The sequence below is a fragment of the Camelina sativa genome, chromosome 8, assembly GCF_000633955.1.
Source record: "Camelina sativa cultivar DH55 chromosome 8, Cs, whole genome shotgun sequence".
Classification (NCBI taxonomy): domain Eukaryota; kingdom Viridiplantae; phylum Streptophyta; class Magnoliopsida; order Brassicales; family Brassicaceae; genus Camelina; species Camelina sativa.
The window spans coordinates 22,500,537-22,521,184 of NC_025692.1; the positions used below are offsets into that span (position 1 = coordinate 22,500,537).

At 38.2% G+C, this 20,648-nt stretch overlaps 2 protein-coding genes and 1 long non-coding RNA gene across 3 annotated transcripts; 1 reads left to right on the plus strand and 2 right to left on the minus strand.

Moving 5' to 3' along the window:
• On the minus strand, window positions 9,556–13,786 carry LOC104709822. The gene is made up of 8 exons (XM_010426378.1): window positions 13,650–13,786; window positions 12,309–13,575; window positions 11,430–12,177; window positions 10,810–11,211; window positions 10,658–10,758; window positions 10,441–10,601; window positions 10,238–10,362; window positions 9,556–10,172 (listed from the first exon to the last, which is right to left on the minus strand). Exons 1-8 carry the CDS (start codon window positions 13,784–13,786, stop codon window positions 9,556–9,558), a joined length of 3,558 nt encoding a protein of 1,185 aa, XP_010424680.1.
• Window positions 16,790–17,525, minus strand: LOC104707948. Its single transcript, XR_754729.2, has 2 exons — window positions 17,251–17,525; window positions 16,790–17,117 (listed from the first exon to the last, which is right to left on the minus strand). It is a non-coding gene; the product is annotated as an uncharacterized LOC104707948 (long non-coding RNA).
• Window positions 20,184–20,648, plus strand: LOC104709823. Its single transcript, XM_010426379.1, has one exon. It carries the CDS (start codon window positions 20,184–20,186, stop codon window positions 20,646–20,648), a length of 465 nt encoding a protein of 154 aa, XP_010424681.1.

Here is a 20,648-nt window from a genome sequence, read left to right on the forward strand (position 1 = left end):
TTGTAATCTTATTTATCTCACTACAAGAATTTTGAGTTTTAATAGCCCAGTAGTATAGCGTTTATGACAATAATGCTATCGTTATTAGACCTTTATTTTTTAGATAGTGTTTGTGTATATGTAAACGCTATGTTATATTATATTAAAAAAATGAAAAAAACATTTGCGTATTCCTGGACTATGTTTAATAGCAATACCAAATAGTAAACGCTATGATAGTGTTAGGCGGTAAACTAAAAATTAGATCCCGCGACACTTAGAAAAATTTGGAGGCTAAAACTTTTCACTTCTCGACAAAAATCCCCAATTACCCATGAACCCTAAAAATTTCATTTCTTCCCTCTCTCTTTTTTTGCCCGATTTTCACTGTCTTTTTGCGAAATCCGACTGTCTCCCACACAAAATTTACTCTCCCAAACAGATCTTTGTCACATTACCTAAAATTTCACGGCTTCAAGACAGTCTTTGCCAAATCGGATTGTCTCCCGAGTCTTTCCAGCTTCCCCTCGCTCTATTGTGGTTTTATTCTTCTGGTAAATCTCACTCTTTGTACGAAATCCTTGTTCATTCTTTCGATCAAGGGTTTTATTCTTCTGATCTGTTTCTAATTTATTATTTTCGTTTTTTTTGTCGGTCGATTTAAGGAAAAGTGAAGATAATCTAGAAGGTACCTCACTCCAACTTGATTCTTCTAACATATCTTGTTCTTTTTTGTTGTGACTTAATGTGAGTGTCTCTGATTACTTGTGTGCACATTTGGTCGGAGTTGTTGTACGTAACATGGATAAAACTTGGGTCTGGTTACCAAGGTATTAACTTGAATGTTCTTCATCCATATCATTTCAGATTTGGGTTTCTTAGTTTTTATTTGTCTACCTTTATTACTTACAGGAATAGTCTTGAGTATGAGCTAGGAGCAACTAAATTTGCGTTTGATTCAGCAAAATGTTTGGGTAATCTATCAGATATGTTCTGTCCTTGCGTTGACTGTCGCAATGTGGTTCATCAGTCAATTGAGACAGTGTTGGAGCATCTGGTTATTAGAGGGATGGATCTATTGTACAAGAGAAGTAAATGTTGGAGTAAACATGGGGATATAAGGAATGAAAAAACAGCGGATGCTGATACGTCTGAGTACGAGGCTTATGAGTTGATTAGGACAACTTTCAAGTCGAGTGAAGCGAAGAAATTATCTCGGAATCACAATGAAGAAGAGTTGGAGGGTATTGACAGTAAAGAGGAAACCGAGTTTAGGAAGAAGTTGGAGGATGCAGAAACTCCCTTATACTCGACGTGTGCGAACTACACAAAGGTTTCTGCAATCATGGGACTTTACCGGATAAAGGTCAAGAGTGGGATGTCAGAGAATTTTTTTGATCAGCTACTGACAATAGTTCATGACATGCTACCTGGAGACAATGTGCTGCCTAAGTCTACAGATGAGATGAAGAGATTTGTGAAGCTTTTTGGTTTTGGTTATGATTCCATTCACACCTGCATAAATGATTGTATCCTTTATCGGAATCAATATGCGGAGTCAACAAGCTGTCCAAGATGTAATGAATCAAGATGGGAAACAGATAATCTCACCGGTGAGGAGAGGAAAGGGATTCCAGCAAAGGTGCTACGGTACTTTCCAATAAGAGATAGATTTAGGAGGATGTTTAGATCGAAACGATTGGCTGAGGATTTGCGTTGGCACTTCACTAATGCTAGTGAAGATGGTCCAATGCAGCATCCAGTGGACTCCTTGACTTGGATCCAGGTAAACGATAAATGGCCAGAGTTTGTTGGGGATGCTAGAAACCTTAGACTAGGAATTTCTACTGATGGGATGAATCTGTTTGCTATCCAAAACACCAAGTACAGCACATGGCCGGTTTTCTTAGTCAATTACAATATGGCTCCAACGGAGTGTATGAAACAAGAGAACATCATGTTGTCAATGTTGATACCTGGACCAACCGCACCAAGCAACAATATTGATGTATATCTACAACCGCTGATAGATGACCTAAAAGACTTATGGAATGATGGTATGGAGGTTTATGACTCGTTTAAGAAGGAGAGTTTCACTCTAAGAGCTATATTGTTGTGGAGTATCACTGACTATCCAGCATTAGGAACATTAGCTGGACGTAAAGTGAAAGGGAAGCAAGCGTGTATTGTCTGTGGGAAGGATACACCTCATAGGTGGTTAAAGTTCAGTCGCAAACATGTATATATGGGTAACAAGAAGCGTTTGAGACCTGGGCATCATTATAGACGTAGAAAAGGGTGGTTTGACAACACGGTGGAGGTTGGTACTGCAAATAGAATTCAGAGTGGATCATAAATACTTGAGAACCTTAAAGATTTTAGGAATGAATTTAGTAGACCTTTAGATAAGAAAGGGAAGAGAAAAAGAGTTGAAGCAGATGATGATGATGTGAGTTCAGCTGATGAATATGAAGAAGGCGATGATCAATGGCGGTGGAAAAAAAGATCAATCTTCTTTGACTTACCTTATTGGAAGGTTAGTAGATATTATAATGAAATTTGAATTTGGTTCTTAATTTTAACTACTATAGTGTGTTTCTGATTTTCACTTGTCGAATAATTGTTGCAGTATCTGCCTGTGAGGCATAATATTGATGTCATGCACGTGGAAAAGAATGTGTTTGATGCACTATTAGCTATTCTGATGCATAGTGGAAAATCCAAGGATGGGTTGAAAGCAAGGAAAGATTTAGAAGACATTGGTATTCAAAGCAACTTACATACGGAGATACGTGGGAAGAGAACCTACTTACCTCCAGCTGCGTATTGGCTTTCTAAGGAAGAGAAACGTAAATTGTGCAGAAGGTTATCCAAATTCAGAGGTCCTGATGGATATTGTGCCAACATCTCCAATTGTGTGTCAGTAGATCCTCCTAGCATTGGTGGTCTGAAGTCACATGACCATCATGTCATAATGCATAACCTGTTTCCCGTGGTATTGAGAGGTTTACTGCCTAAAGGACCTCGTATAGCAGTGAATCGAGTATGCAATTACTTCAACAGGCTGTGCCAACGTGTAATTGATCCAGAGAAGCTAATTACACTAGAATCAGAGTTCGTGGAAATAATGTGTCAGTTGGAGAGATACTTTCCACCTTCACTGTTTGACATTATGTTTCACCTGCCAATACACCTAGCAAGAGAAGCACGCTTGGGTGGCCCTGTACACTTCAGATGGATGTACCCTTTTGAGAGGTACTTTTTATGTTCTATATATTTTAGATCTTAACGTTTGTGTAACTATATACATCATAATGAGTTTTCTTATGTACATGTAGATACATGAAGACACTAAAGGCATTTGTGAAGAATTTTGCAAGGCCAGAAGCTTGTATGGCTGAGGGCTACTTAGCTGGTGAATGCCTTGCGTTTTGTTTAGAGTTTCTTCAGAAGTCTGTTCCAGTTGAAGAAACACTTGCTCGGAATGAAGATGTTGAGGTAGATGAACATGTCCTTGAAGGTGGACAACTGCAGAAAGCCACAGAAAAGATTCTCACAGATAAAGAGCGAGACATAGCTCATCGGTATATTCTCATGAATACAAGAGTCATGGAACCATATATTGAGTAAGGGTAAATTTGATTGAGTTTTATATTTACAAACTTGGACTTTTACAAAATCTGAGTCTAACTACATGGAAAACAGGCTGTATTTGGAAGAACTTCAAGCTACAAATGTAAGATGCACAAAAAATTCAACTCTATTGTGGAAATATCATAATGAAAGGTTCCCACAGTGGATCAAAGAAAAGGTTAGAAGAATGTCATATATCATTTGTTAGTTATAAATTTGATTGTGGTTATGTTAAAAACAAATAATTAATTGTTTTTGTTAACTGTTAGATACCAAGTAACTCGAAGGACCATTCTAGTAGGCTGAGATGGCTAGCTTTTGGACCAAGACATATCGCTCAAACTTACAAGGGTATTGTAGTAAACGGCCATCACTTTCAAACAGATGATGTCAAGCGGAAGACTCAACATATTGGAGTAACTTATGAAGCATTCTCTATGTGTAGAGCTAGTGCTAAAGATACGAGACAAATGGCAGACATAGTCGCATTCTATGGAGTGATAAAGGAGATCGTATTGATGGATTACCACATGTTCCAGGTTCCACTATTTAGATGTAGTTGGGCTAACAAAGGGAATGGAGTGAAATAGGAAGACGGGTTCACACTTGTCAACCTCCATATGAATCAGACATCATTCTTAAATGATCCTTTCATTCTGGCATCCCAAGCTAAACAAGTTTTTTACTTCAGAGATGATGAGAACTCACCTTGGTATGTTGTTATGCGGGCACCACCAAGAGGATACAACATGATGGACACAGTAGAGGAGTTAGTTCCTGCACAAACATCAGTCCAGCCAATTGAAGATTTAGGAAATCATGAGACTGATGATGATAGTTTTTGTGTTAGGGATGATTGTGAAGGTGTTCTAGTATAAAATTTGATTAAAAACTTGATTGTGTTTCAGGTAACCAAAGACGATGAAACCTGTAGCTGCTAAAGTAGTTTGTTGCAGTAAACGCCATGCATGAGTTGAAATGAGTCCTTTATTGTCCGTGAGGAAGAAGAAAAACAAGAAGACTCACGTAACTGAAGGAGATAATAGTGCAGCTGAACCAGATCAGAATGTTGAGATAATGTAAAATGTAACTGAAGGAGATAAGAACACAGAGGAACCATATGTTGGAGAAAGAGATGAGACTGAAGCAGAAGAAGACTCTCCCCATGTAGTAGAATCCAACGCCTCTGAAACACAAACACAACAATCAGATAACAAAAAGAAGAAGTCAAGAGGTCCAACGAGAATGCGCAAAGTGGCAAAGCATGATAACGATAAGGTGGATGTGGAATTTAATGCTATGGATGAGCATGTTGGCAGTGGATCAGTGACACTCTCCTCTTTCCTTGGTCCTCTTATGAGAGAGCATGTGCCAGTACTGCTAGATGACTGGAAACATCTCGATGAAAGGACAAAAGACGTAATGTGGGAAGAAATTCAGGTAAGCTTGACTAAGTGTATATATTAATAACCTGTAAATGTTTTTAATGTTTTAAGTTGGCAATGTCTAACAGGTGAGGTACAATTTGAAAGAAGATTGGCAAAAAGAATCACTCTTAAGGCAAATGGGTGGTTTGTGGAGGGCTTCTAAATTTACGCTTTCTAGAAAAGTTCGAGCTACTAAAAGCAAGGTTAAATTACAGGAACTAAAGCCTAGCAACATCCAATGTGCATCAGCTTGGAACAGTTGGGTCAATAGCAGGAATAACACAGCTTCTAAGGTATTTTAAAACTTCCCGTTGATTATTTTGTCCCTTTTTGTGTATATTACTTATGGCCATATCTTTGTGTCAATAGGAAAAAAGTGAAAAATTCAGACGTATGAGAAAGGGTCAAATTCCTCACACCACCAGCCGCAAAGGAATGTCTCGCTTAGCTCATGAGATGGTATGTGTGCTTGTGTATTGATTGTGGTTGGTTGTATGACTAATTGAGGTATTTTTGATAAAATTTACATCAACTTGTAGAAAAAAAAAGAGTTCTGATCCTAGGAAAGTTACTAGAAGTAAGGTGTGGATAGCAGGACATACACATTCTGATGGAAGACATGTGAGGGAAGAATTTGCAGAAACTGTTGTAAGAATCACCTAAAATCATAATGTTTGTTCTTAAAGTTATTTGAAAGTAGTTTCTATATGTTGTGTATGAATTTTGAATTCAGAAAAAGATCAAGACAATTGATAGTGAAATGGACTCCACAAACACGGATAATGTTAGAGACGATGCTGTGAGTCATGTACTTGGAAAAGACAAACCAGGAAGACTTAGGGGCATGGGCAGAGGCGCTACTGTTACCAAGATGGCATTCTTACAGACTAGAGACTCCCATGTCCAGAAGCTTGAAGCTACTCAAGCAGAATTACTTACCAAGATTGCAGATTTGGAGAATGTGGTTAGTAACTTAGCTGGTAAAAAGGTAACTTTTTTAAACTGGTTCCATGATGTGAAGAATGTGGTAAGTAACTTAGCAGAATTACTTACCAAGATATGCATGTTTTGGTCCACATGTCCTTGCAGAGTCATGATTGGGTTTCACAGTCTGACTTGAGCGATGCTACCAAAGGAGGAATTAGGTGCCAGCTACTGGATTGGTGTTCGACTGATGATGTGGTTGTTGGTGAAGGAGAATACTGTTCCAGTGAACCTACATATAAGATTGGTCGCATTCCATTGGGTCCTAATGCAGCAGCTGTAATTGTGAAGTCTGCATCAATCCCAGAAGCATATATCTGGAGACCTACTCCAACCATTGTCTCACTTAGTCAAGCTGTAGGAGGTAAAATCGCATGGACCACTGACAAGATAATATTGGACGATCCCCTATCCCAACCTCCTAGCATTGCTAGTGAAGAGGTAAATTACGACTGCTGTGTTTCTCTCTAGAATAATGTTAATTAGATTATTAATATTTGATTGTATATTTTTTTCCGACTCCTTAGCAAACGGATGCATCACTAGGAAGAGTTCACATCTTTGATTATTGGAATGGAAATGGTGATTTGATTTCTGAGGGTCTGTTGTTGTCAACTGATCCTAAACATTTGGTGAACAATATTGCACTAGGACCAAATGCTGCAGTTGTTAAGGTCCAGCTAGTGGTAAACCCTGATGCTTTTTTATGGAGACCAATGCCTGATCGAAACACTTCCAACAGATGAATCAACCTGGAAATCAAGTCAGGTAAGTTTGATTGCAATTGTTGTTCGATTGGTTGAAAGTTTGATTGCAATTGTTGTTCCGATGATGTGTTATAATTTTTGGTTATAGAGTGCTAGTCCCAACACTGGTAGTAGCAGCAAATGTGCTAAACAGAAGTGTATTCTGTTGGATATTGATAACTCTGGGCAGAGAGTTGCAACCGGTCGTGTAGCTTCAACTGATCCAGCAGAGAATGTTCATTTTGTCCCTTTAGGTCACAATGCTAGCAAGGTATGGGTAGAGGTTTCAAAGGTTGATGGTGCTAGAGTATGGAGAGCAAATTCTGAAGTTGAATTCATAGCTGATGCAGTAGGAACCACTGTGGCTTGGCCTAATGACAAGATTATATTCATTTGAGGCTAACACATTTGAGTTTTATGTAGTACTATGAACTTGTATCTTTAGAATGTTTGGATTTGTGACTTTCAATCTTATTGGATATTTTAAAAATAATAAATAATAAAAAATTTTAATCAAAATCAAAATTAAATTATAAAAAAAATAATAAATAAAAACAATTACATTTATATAAATGCTCTAGTAATATTTAAAACAGCACATTAAAAATGCTGTTATAGAATATTTAATTGCAGACGCCCAAATGCTATTAAAGCTGCGAATACGATAGCAGAATAAAAAAACGCTATATAAAGTGTCTGACCTATAATGACGGGCGCAGATATAGCGTTTGTTAAAACGCTATAGTATTGATAGATAGTGTTATTCCGATGCTATTAAAACACAAAATTCTTGTAGTGTCTAATAGAGTTTTTACCTATTTATTTTTATGGAACATATGAATTTTGAACATAATCACCATATGTATGGAGCTATATAAACATTTCTGTGTGTTTTGTCTAGCGATTGTTTGCTTTTAAGTGCGGGCGGTCGGAGTGGATAAATTCATCACCGGTCTTCTTTATATATATTTTTTACCTATTTATCTTTATGGAACAAGAGATAAACTAGATTGTTATCAACGAATCTTATTTATCTTATAGAGTTTTTTTTACCTATTTATCTTTATGGAACATATGAATTTTGAACATAATCACCATATGTCCATATAGCTATATAAATCTTTGTTTCGTCTAGCTATTTTTTGCTTTTAAGTGAGGGCGGTCGGGGTGGATAAATTCGTCCTAATTTTTTTACCTATTTATCTTGATGGAACAAGAGCTAAACTAGATTGTTATCAACCTGTATTTGTAATCTTATTTATCTAATATATAAGGTCTAGCGATTGTTTGCTTTTAAGTGCGTGCGATCTGAGTGGATAAATTCGTCCTTTATCATTTCTTTTACGGATTATAATATATGGTAAATAAAAAATGATCTAATCTACAAAATTTGTAGATTACCATTTGTAGATTACCAGTCGGGGACAACTACTACCATTCGAACCCTACTCGCACTCTCCCTACTATCTCTCTCCCTACCCTCTCCCTACTCTCCCCTATATTTCACACATACATCTATCTACGAGAGTCTACACATACATCCATGATACACATACACACACACACACACACATCCACGATACACTACACATACATCCATCATACACATACACATCTATGATACATATACAACCATCATCCAAAAAAGATAAGTTACAGCTGACACATGGATTCTGGAATTAACTTCAAAGGCTGGTCAAGAAAGCAGCAAGCGGAAGAAGATCGAGAACTCGGGCAGAGTCTGGAGAATTTAACTTTAAATGAAAATGCTGGCTATGTCTCCACTGCAAAATTAATAATCAAAATCAATCATCATTACAATATTTTTCCGCTTATCAAAGAAATCAAAAAGATCAATAAATATTTTAGACAAAAACGGTTCATTCTTTGTATTTAGAAACCAGTTCTATGTTTTCGTTTTCTTAAACAGAACATATAATTCTCAAATCACTGAACTCAAGACAGCATGGTATCATAATTAAACACGGCACATATATAAATAAAAATCAGTTTGTATTTAAGACAGATATGTAGCTAAACAATAGTTTATTAGGCCATATACGATAGATTTAAAGCAGAGCATCATCTTTGTTTAACTCGATTAAAAATGTTTGAAAGTTGACAAACAGAGTAACTAGCAGAGACAAACAAGAGTCTCTTATAATGGTGAAACAAACCAGAGGAACTATACCAGAGTACTTCTACCTGTAGGATGATGCTTTGATGTTTGCTTCTCTCGGATAGATAAGTCGAGTGAGAACTGAAGTGGGAGAACATAATTAAGAGAATTATAATGAAAATAATGAGTAAGAAGAAGAGATTTGTGTCCGAAGAAAAGAGTAGTAGTACTTATAGAGTTCATTATTTTAATTTTTTTTCATTTAATTAAATATTAATTCAAACGGTCATACAAATGTTACCGTTGCACAACGTTCATATTTTCACCTTCTGTTGAAAACGAGAGAGAATGGGAAAGAAGAAGTTTGTTAAAAGTTTTTTCTCATTCAATCATCCAAAATAGCTGTACAATTCTTGTGTTATATACAAGTATACTAAACCAAATGCTAAACCAAATAACTTAACCGAATAGCATATTTACATAACCCAATAGTCCCCCTCAAGATCAGACGAATATGTTGTGAAGACTCATCTTGGACTTTAGATGTTCAAATTGAGGAAGGAAGAGAGGCTTAGTCAAAATGTCTGCAACTTGATCTTCAGTTCGAACATGAAGCATCTTGATAAGTCCTCTATCCAGCTTTTCCCAAACCGTGTGACAATCCACCTCATATGTTTGGTCCTCTCGTGAAAAACCGGATTTGTGGCAATGTAGATTGCTGCAAAAAGGGGATTGGAACAGAGGAAATACCAATTCTCAAATCACGAAGTAGAGTAGTGATCCACATCATCTCACAAGAAGCTAAAGCCAATGCGCGATACTCAGCCTTTGCAGAAGAACGTGAAATGGTATGCTGCTTCTTAGAACGCCATGAGATAAGGGACGAACCAAGAAACATTGTAAAACCTGTTGTTGATCGTCGTCTATCTGGACAAGAAGCATAATCTGAATCTGCAAAAGCTTTCAAAGAAAGGGCTGGTTCTGCGGAATAGAAAAGTCCTTGTCCAACAGTCCCCTTGATGTATTGAAGAACTTGATAAGCTGCTGTGAGATGAGATGTGCGGGGAGCAGAGGAAAATTGACACAACTTATTCACAGCAAACGTGATATCCGGCCTTGTGATGGTGATATACATGAAGCGACCAACAAGACTACGATACATCTCTTTATCAGGTAAGAGCTCACCAGAAGTCCGTGAGAGTAGCAGGTTCAGAACCATGGGAGTCTTGACATCCTTACAAGCCAACATGCCAGAAGAAGTCAGAAGCTCTAGAGCATTTAATGCTGACAAATAGAGATACCAGTGGAGTTCCGAGCTATTTCAAGACCCAGGAAATATTTCAACGGACCAATTTCACATAGCTTAAAACTCTGCTTCAAAGCTGCGGTTAATTGATTTGCACCAGAATCTGTAGTGCTAGCAATGACTATATCATCAACGTAAACCAACACAACAATGAAATCATCTCCAAAGCTTCAAAAAAACAAAGTGTGATCTCCATGACACTTCGCAAAACCCAAAGACAAAAGAGAAGTAGAAAACTTTAAGAACCATTGTCGAGAAGCTTGTTTGAAACCGTAAATAGACTTCTTCAACCGACAAACAGCATTCTTAGGCAAAACATCCCCCTTAATCTCAGCATATCCCTCTGGAAGCCGCATATAAATATCTTCATCAAGATCACCATTCAAGAAAGCATTAGAGATGTCAAGCTGATGCAGAAACCACTGTTAGAAGCTGAGATCTTGAGTAACATTTTCACAATGACCATCTTAGCAACTGGTGAGAATGTTTCATTGTAATCCAAACCCTCCTTTTGAGTGGAACCCTTAGCTACCAACCTGGCTTTATAGCACTCTAGTGATCCATCTGCATAAAATTTCAAGGTAAAAACCCATTTGCAGACAACTACTTTCTTACCTGGTGGAAGACTAGTAACATCCCAGGTGTTAGTCATTTCCATCGCGGCAATCTCTTTATCAACTGCCTCACACCATTCCTTGGACGTCTTTGCCTCTTTATAAAAAGAGGGAATAGGAATCTTGGTAATGTTATTGATATAAGCCAAGTATGATGGAGAAATTTTGGAATAGGACAAAAAAGAGGAAATAAGATGAGGGACATCAGTGTTAAGGGAATAACAATGATAATCACTCAAATGAGCAGGAGGTTTCCTTACTCTTTGTGGAGAAATTTGTAGTGAAGAAGAGATATTAGGAGAAGAAATGGGTGCATAAGTTTGAGGAGTGGAAATAGAATTACTAGGAGACAAAGAATTCGTAGGTGTGAGGGTGGTAACATGAACAATTTCCTTCTGAGATTCTGCCAAAGGAAAAACACTTCATGAAATTCAACATGCCTGGAGATATAAACCACATTACTCTGCAAATCCATCATCTTATACCCCTTATAACCTGCTGGATACCCCAGAAACACACAAGCTCTTGATCGAGGCTCAAACTTATGTCTTTGTTTTGGAGAGGTGGAAGCATAACATAAACAACCAAAAGATATGATTTGAGAATAATCTGGTTGCTTACCAGTGAGAAGCTCAAACGGGGACTTGTTCGAGAGCAGCTGAGATGGTGTACGATTAATCAGAAACACTGTTGTCAGGACACAGTCTCCCCAATAAGCCAGAGGAACATTTGATTGGAAGAGGAGAGCTCGAGCACCGTTGAGAATATGCTGATGCTTACGCTCTACTACCGAATTCTGTTCAGGTGTCTCCGGACAAGAGTGATAGGAAACAATACCACGTGACTGATAAAATTGAGTGAAGGCTAACTCTTTAGCATTATCTGATCTTACTGACTTCACTTTAGTGTTATATTGATTCTCAACTTGATTAACGAAAGCAGGGAAGACCGTGTGAACATCACTCTTGTTCTTAAGCAAATAAACCCATGTTGCTCTTGAATGATCATCAACAATGGTCAAAAAATATTTATAACCTTCAACTGTTTCCACTGAAAAGGGTCCCCAAACATCAATGTGTAACAACTCAAAAGTTGAATTAAAAATGTTGTTTTCAGATATAAAAGATAACTTCTTCTGCTTTGCCAAGTGACAAACATGACAATAAGCAGGCTTCTTATTCTTGTGTCCTGTAGTTCCCAAAACTTCAGAAATCACATCCAATCTTGAGTAAGAAGGGTGTCCAAGTCTCTTGTGCCACGTACCAATGTCTACCACTGCATTAACTGATGCTAAAGAAGCTTTTGTATCGAGCACATAGAGCTTGCTAATCCGACAACCCTTACCAATCATCACCCCCTTGGTAGGATCCTGTATTTCGCAACAAGTGTCAAAAATCACCCGAGATCCAAGATCAGAAGTCAAAGAACTGATACTGATGAGAATCAATCTGAATTTAGGGATAAACAAGACATTCATCTATTGAGACGAATCATTCCCACTCCACTGATCTTAACATGTTGTCTTGTTGGCATGTTCACAAAATTTTCCACAGAAGTATCCAAAGTAACAAAACTCTTTCTGTCATGAGACACATGGTGTGTTGCACCAGAATCAATCACCCATGTATCTGTGGAAAGTGTATGTTTCGAAGCTGCCAGAATACCAATAAAAGAGTATGTGGGACTGGAGAATGAGATACCAGGATGATCAAGAGGAGTCTGTGGAGTTTGAGAAGTACTTGCAGTAGCAACAACAGGAACAGCTCTAGGAGATGCAGTTTGTAGTTGAGTGTTGAAAAGTGCAATGATGTTTTGCAACGGATCCGGAGAAAGATTTCCAATCAAGGTCTCCATGTTGGTTGAGGTCTTTTCCGGAGTTGGAGGTAGAGAAACTTGAGCTGCAACTACTGGAGGTTTCTGAATTTTATCAGTGAATTTCCCTTTTGGAGTGAAACCAGGAGGAAAACCATGTTTCCTGTAACATCGATCAACTATGTGTCCCACACGGTTACAAAAGGAGCATATTGGTCGTCCTTTGTTCGGGCCATTCTGAACATACATAACACCCGAGGATAATGGTGAAGAGGGGACCATCTGAGAAATCTGAGGAACGGCCTGAGAGACCTGAAAAGCTGCGGGAGGAGTGGTAATTGTGAACCCTTTCTGGCTGTCATCTTGGTCCAGGATGTGGTATACCTCAACCAGAGGAGGTAAAGCCTTCTTCACAATAATTTGCTTGCGAACAATCGCATAAGACTCATTTAGACCAGCCAAGAATTTCACCGTTTTAGCTCTCTCTGCCTTTTGTTGCAGACGAGCAGCCTTCCCACAGATGCATGGATCATCTGGTTCCTCTGAACCATCTAACTGATCCCACAAGGTTTTGAGACGAGTATAATACTCAGATAACGACATGGAACCTTGAAGAAGGTCTTGGATCTCTTGAATCAGATTGAAAGTGCGTGGGAGATTAGTCATGTGAAATCGACCATAGAGATCACGCCAAATATCAGTAGCATCTTTCAAACGCAAGATACTACGATAGATCTGAGGAGAAACAGAATTCAACAACCAAGAATTGACCATACTATTACATATAGACCATAAATCAAAGTTAGGATATGTGATCAAAGGCCTAGGTAAGCTTCCATCGATAAACTTGATCTTATTCTTAGCATCAAAAGAAATATGCATCGCAAAACTCCAATCATCATAGTTCGTTTCATCTAAACGAAGAGAAATGATACTTAAACCTGGATGATCTGCGCTATGTAGGAAAAATGAAGAGTGAGAGGGATCTGCAAAGATCGGCGATGTGACAGCTCGCGAAAGCCCGGAAACCTGAGAATCGGCTGCTGGGAGAGAGATGGAGCAAGATCGTCGACATCGGAGTTTAACCTTTGTGATCTTTGAACAGCGGAACTTTTTTGAAACTTCGTTTTACCCATTTTTCGATTTGCACGAGCAACAATCACCATTGGAGCACGAGATAAGCTCAAAATCGAAGAAAAAATAGCTCAACAAAGTGAAATTTTCAGAAATTTGAGGTGGATCTGAGCGTTAATGGCTCTGATACCATGTTGGAAACGAGAGAGAATGGGAAAGAAGAAATTTGTTAAAAGATTTTTCTCATTCAATTAACCAAAATAGCTGTACAATTTTTATGTTATATACAAGTATACTAAACCAAATGCTAAACCAACTAACGTAACCGAATAGCATATTTACATAACCCAATACCTTCTCTCAAATCAAATCAAAACGTTGGAACAATATGGGAAATCGTAAACGCACTCAAAATTCTCAAGTAAAATATATTTAAATCATATTTTTTTCTATCAAATCTTTTGTATTATTTCACGTATTATTATATCTTTTATTCGTAATAATAATATTTGAACTCAACTGTTCTCAACCTTTAGAGTTTACACGTTTGGTTATATATAGGACATTAGGATTTAAAGGAATATGATATATTTTGAAATCAAACGTTATTTAATTAGGTATTTAAAAAAGTCTATTAAAATCTCGTGTTATTTGATTATGTATTTATTTAATGGATTTTAGAATACATAAAAAAAACCATTTGATTTGGTATCATTTTAGATTTTAATGGATTTTACGCAGAAAAGATAAACAAACACAATCCAACATATTTCTTAAGTATTTCAATGTCTTTCTCTCTCTTCAGAATTGATTCAGCATATTAGTGGAAGAATTAAGAAAATGTCCTTCCACATGCGTTTCTTCACCGGCGGTTCCGTTCGTGATCAGTTATTGCTTCATAGTCAAGATCTCTTAGATGGCCTCCTCTCCCGGTGTTTTGCGATTGAGGTTCCTCCCTTCAAATGACTCTTTTTCCTCCGTCGATTTTTAAGGTCTTGTCTTCCACTCCCGACGCATTCGGTCACTTCCTTCGTCTTGAAGCCTCTTCCAACACTGCCATCAGAGCCTTCTTCTCCGCGGCTCCACCTGACCCTCCTCCTCAAATCTGCTCCCTCTCCGGTTTCTCTCATTCTCCGCCGTCGCTGTCCTCTTCCTATCTTCCAGCGAGCCCTAGCTGTGACGGCTTCCCATCGGTGATTTTAGCAGATCCACCCAGCTTCTCCCTCATTATTGTTGCAAAACCAATGTTACTTATTGAATATTAATAATATTAATTCAATTTATTTTGTCTTGATTTTTGCCTTCATTTTTTGGTTAACAACGCAATTATGGATAAATTTATTTTATTTAAGTTAAATAATAAAGTCCAGTTAATAATGACTTTCAAATCCATTAATGCCTTTCAAATCCAGCTGTTAATGACAACAAATCCACGTTTAAATGCATTAGAAAACCATTGAATTTTAAAACCCATAGATAACTGAAATCAATTAAAATGCTTCCTCTAATAACACCCCTTTAGTGTGTCAGTTTCTCTTCAAAATGGGGAGCACATCTACAGTAATAATGTAAGTTAATAATCATTAACAATTAAATAGTATAATAGTTATTTCCGAATTGTTTAGTGATAAATGATAACAATTTTAATTAGGAGATCCAAAGTACATAGATTAATCAAAAAGTATCAAACCTTATTTTAACATATCCCAAATTCATGTCACTTTCTACTTAGTTATGCAAATTTTTGCAATCTCTTTGGTATTATTTTATTTCAATGTTTTGACTTTCAAATACATCATATGAAAGCAAAGTCTGATCTTCCACAAGGATTAAAAGATTCGAAAAAAACTGGAGTGCCCCTAAGCCAGAAGAAAGCTAACTTGGTACATGTGTTCCCTCTAGCTAAGGGTCCGAGGAACTGGAGTGCGCTAAAGCAGGTGAACCAGGTTCATTCCTCCGATCCATAAGTCTATTTATATTACAATAGAAGATTTACTCATATGCCATACATTTTAGGTGATATTACCAGAACTATACAAAACTTTTTTTTTTATTACTAGGATATTTCGGGTATTTTCAAAATACTCATCATGCTCTTGTTTTATGTTACATGAAAAACTTAATTACAAAAATATAATTACCACGTCATACGCCTATCTTCAATTTGTATTAGTTATGATTAGTATTCGTAGTTCTTGCTGTAAAGTATATAGTCTTTGGGAATTTTGATTGGAGACGATGTAGAAAAAATGGTTGGTTGATTTGGTATGTGTGTGTTGCAGGGTCATTTGGATATATGTTGAGTTAAACGATGCTGGAAGACAACAAGCAGTTAGAGCATGTGATGTAACATGAATTTTTGATAATGATGATGATGATGCATTTTTGAACTTTTCTCTTCTTTTGAACTGAAGGTTGCGTGCAGATTAGTTATCAAAGGAGCCTAAGATATCTTATGTCTACTCTTAAGAAGGCAGAAATTGTCTAAAAAATGACTATCTCATTCACTTCTAAGAGTCTAATGTTTGGGTGGTTGCATTGATTCATTGGGTTGTTTCTGTTTTTTACAGTGTTGAATATTTTAATTATTTTTAAATTAAACGACACATTGAATAAGAAGATTAAATTTCATATCATAAGAAAGATGTTTACAAAAGTGAGATAAATAAATAACGATCGACCTCGTGGAAAACAAGAATCATGTATAGAGTATTAAAAAAGTAATTAAGAAACCTATTTCAGAATCTGAGTGAATTACGTTTCATAGTGTAGTAGTTTTCATCGTTGAGAGTGGAAGATGGAAATAAACACATTATAAAAGATAGAGAGTAGAAGGTATATATGCCCTGCGAATTCGGGTTTTCGGGTCGGGTCGGGACGGGTCGGTTATTTCGGGTATTCGGGTAATCGGTTATTTGAAATTTGTGTCGAAGATAACCGAAGTAAATTTCGGTTCGGGTCGGGTTGGGTTTCGGTTAATTCGGTTATTGATTTTTTTGTCGAACTGAACCGAAATTTTCTTTTTTTTGGCTACAAGGCTCTCGAAAAAAAAGAAAAGAAAGAAAAAAGTTTGGGCCAGGCCCAGTAAAGAAAAAAAAAATAAATCGTTTGTGTTTTTAATAAAACGTTGTCTTTTACATCATCTTCAACCTTTTACAAACCCTAAAATCAACTAAAAACATTGACGGCCGCCGATAAAAACTTAGAGTCTCAGCCGATCCGGTGAAAGAAGAGAAGGAAGATGAAGATCTCGGTTACCCGAACCGAACCGAAAAAACTCGGGTAACCGATCAAATTTATATAGTTTCCGATCGGTTCAACTCTCCTAACCGAAGCCAACCCGAAACCGAAATTTTCGGTTCGGAACGGGTCGGTATATTCGGGTCGGGTTTTTATCGCAGGAATCTAGAGATCGATAACCTTCTACGCACGTAAACAAACGATACGAGAGTTTTAACATTTTGTCACATACACGACAATTATTGAAATTATTGAAAACAAAACTCAACCAGCACCTATGGCACACCCTCTAAGCCGGGCCTGTTAATCAGTTTACCTGAGAAGTGCACAAGCTGGCCTGGAACTTCCCGCTGCACGACATACATTATAGACATTTCTAGCACTGGAACAGCAGCTCTTTGCATCAACTTGAATATGTGCCATGAACAGACTCATAACGAGCACACTTACAATCAAAGTTTTGCCTTCCATCTTACAGTTGATTTTTTTTTTTATCGCAAATATATGTGGAGAGTTAGAAGCTTGTATTGATGAGATATTGGTGATGACGAGACTAGCTTAAATACTAGTTGGTCTACAATTTGCAGCCACAAACAAGACTATCACATGCTGGGTGGACCGACTAACCCTACCTTAATCTACGGGATTAAATATTAGGAAGAAAAAAAACTCTTGGAACGTTATGTTACTTAATATATGAATTTATATGCTCGTGCTAAGCATTGTATTATGACTATATAGAGTTTAGAAATAGAAAAATGTGGACTAGGAGGAATCTAGGATTTTTTTATTCTTTTACTTCTTTTAGTTGCAATGGCTTGTTGATGCAGCGCATCCTTATCTGTGGGCTTATATCGTTTGCTTGCGTGGGCCGGAAGTAAACGACGTATGGGGAGTTGAGTTTATCTTTCATTTTGTTTTTGTTTTGTTTGGATATTAACATATCCTAAGGTTTGTTTTCGTTTGGATATTAACATATCCTAAGGTTTGTTTTCGTTTGGATATTAACATATCCTAAGGTTTGTTTTCGTTTGGATATTAACATATCCTAAGGTTTGTTTTCGTTTGGATATTAACATATCCTAAGGTTTGTTTTCGTTTGGATATTAACATATCCTAAGGTTTGTTTTCGTTTGGATATTAACATATCCTAAGGTTTGTTTTCGTTTGGATATTAACATATCCTAAGGTTTGTTTTCGTTTGGATATTAACATATCCTAAGGTTTGTTTTCGTTTGGATATTAACATATCCTAAGGTTTGTTTTCGTTTGGATATTAACATATCCTAAGGTTTGTTTTCGTTTGGATATTAACATATCCTAAGGTTTGTTTTCGTTTGGATATTAACATATCCTAAGGTTTGTTTTCGTTTGGATATTAACATATCCTAAGGTTTGTTTTCGTTTGGATATTAACATATCCTAAGGTTTGTTTTCGTTTGGATATTAACATATCCTAAGGTTTGTTTTCGTTTGGATATTAACATATCCTAAGGTTTGTTTTCGTTTGGATATTAACATATCCTAAGGTTTGTTTTCGTTTGGATATTAACATATCCTAAGGTTTGTTTTCGTTTGGATATTAACATATCGTTTGAGTCGGGATTTGGGTTTATCGTTTTGTTTTGGTCAAAAGCTATAAAAGCTTGGTGGAGTCTTTGTAACAAATCAGTTTTGAAAGAAATAAAAGAAAAGCCAAAAAGAGGCAATTTTAATTGCCCAAATCTCTTGTGTCAAGCCAGAGAGGAGGACTCTCATCGTTCTGTTCTTGAGATCTTCGTTTCCTTGATCTCATTTCGTTCTTGTTACCCTGTTCTGCTTCCGCCTCTACATTAGTTGGTATTAGATTCATCTCGCTCATGGTAAGACGAATTTTATCAATCGTTATCGATGGCTCCATCCAACAAAAAGGTGGACGGGGATGCTATGACGGCTCAAGATTGGGCTGAGTTCCGCGATGCTCTTATTGCATCACAAAGCGCTCTCCAACGCTCTCTGACGGATGCTCTGCATCCCTTAACGGAAACGATTACACAACATCTGGGAGAAAGTAATCGTCGACAAGATGATGAGGAGGTCAAAGTACATGAGAACCCTTTTGCTTGAGAAGATAGACCACGATGAGATCTGGTTCAGTATCAGCCGCACGAGAACCGCTTTCCTGATACACGATGGGAGGCGAGTTTCAAGGTTGACATCCCGGAGTTTCACGGAGGAATTCGCGGGGACTCACTACTGGATTGGTTGGTTACCGTGGAAGAGGTTCTTGAGTTTAAGAATATGCCTGAAGAACGCAAAGTCGCCCTGGTTGCAACCAAGTTTCGTGGTCACGCGGCATCCCGGTGGCAGCAAACCAAATCAACGCGTGCCCGCACGGATAAAAGTCCAATTCGTTCGTGGGACAAGTTGAGGAAGAAGCTTCGTGAGACATTTCTCCCACATAACTATGACCGCACAATGTATAATAAGCTGCAGAACCTAAAACAGGGCAGTCGCACTATCGATGACTATGCGGAGGAGTTTTACTTCTTGGTGACACGCAACGACGTCGCTGATAGCCAGGTGCAACTGGTCTCGCGCTTCATCGGAGGATTGCGTGTTCAATTCCATAATGCGATGTCTCAATTTGACCATGCCTCAGTCGCAGAAGCTCACCGTTGCGCCGCGTCGTTCGAGCATCAATTCCGTTCTACCTTGTGGTCTGCAACAGCAAGCAAACCTCGTCCTCCTGAGCAGATACCGTCGGCCCCACTATGAATTCACGCGACATAGGGACCGTAGTTGAGTCATCGTCGCGAGGACAGAGCGAAGACCAGGGATTACGTTGATCTGTTCGACCCAACATCTTACGTTGTTTTGCGTGTGGGGAAGCTGGTCATCGCCAGACCGCATGTCCAAACCAAACGCGTCGGGGATTGCTGATAGATGAGTTTCAGGAAGAGAAAGAGTCTATCTATGACTCGCCAACTGAAGAGGATAGTCCGGATGGTGATGATCGTGTATTACATATCAGTGGAGATACGGGGCGATTGTTGGTGGCTTGTCGGACTTGTCTGGCTCCTCCTAGTCGTACTGACGCGTGGCTGCGTACTAATATATTCAAGTCGTCATGTACGATCTACAACCGTGTTTGTAGCTTTATCATCGACTCTGGTAGCGCTCGATATATTGTCTCTGAGTATGTTGTTCGTAAGCTGGGCCTTCCTTGTGAAGCCCATCGGGTGCCGTACTCGATTGGATAGATGCAAGATGGGGTATCCATGCGCATCACGCACCGAGCTTTGGTCATTTTTTTCCATCGGCCCTCACTACAAGGACCGAACTTACTGCGATGTGGCCCCAATTGATGTTAGCCATCTTATCCTTGGTCGTCCTTCGCAGTTTGATCGCAAAATCTTTCACGATGGTGCAAAAAACACTTACAGTTTCACTTGGGAGACTCACCGTATTGTCCTCCTCCTCACCCGAGAGTCACTAGATCCTGCAGTAACTCCTCCAACGCCGGTGTCTCCTATACCTCCTCCTTCTGCACCATTGCTATGCTCTTTCGCCACCTTCGAGGAGGAACTCCGACTGGAGGGAGTGGCTTTTGCCCTCTTTTCATCCCCGGTACGTGTGGTGGCTCCACCAGCTACATCCGTGTATGATGACGTGTTACAACAGTTCTTGGATGTCTTTCCGGACGAGTTACCACCGGGATTGCCTCCCTTGTGA

What these genes read in the sequence shown, in the direction of transcription:
- LOC104709822 (XM_010426378.1), bottom strand. Translation starts at nt 13,786, where the DNA reads ATGGTGATTGTTGCTCGTGCAAATCGAAAAATGGGTAAAACGAAGTTT. An exon ending in TGTTACTAGTCTTCCACCAG is followed by an intron (nt 10,759 to 10,809) that starts GTAAGAAAGTAG and finishes AATTTTATGCAG; the next exon opens with ATGGATCACTAGAGTGCTAT. An exon ending in AAACAAGCTTCTCGACAATG is followed by an intron (nt 10,363 to 10,440) that starts GTTCTTAAAGTT and finishes GTTTTTTTGAAG; the next exon opens with CTTTGGAGATGATTTCATTG.
- LOC104709823 (XM_010426379.1), top strand. Translation starts at nt 20,184, where the DNA reads ATGGGGTATCCATGCGCATCACGCACCGAGCTTTGGTCATTTTTTTCC.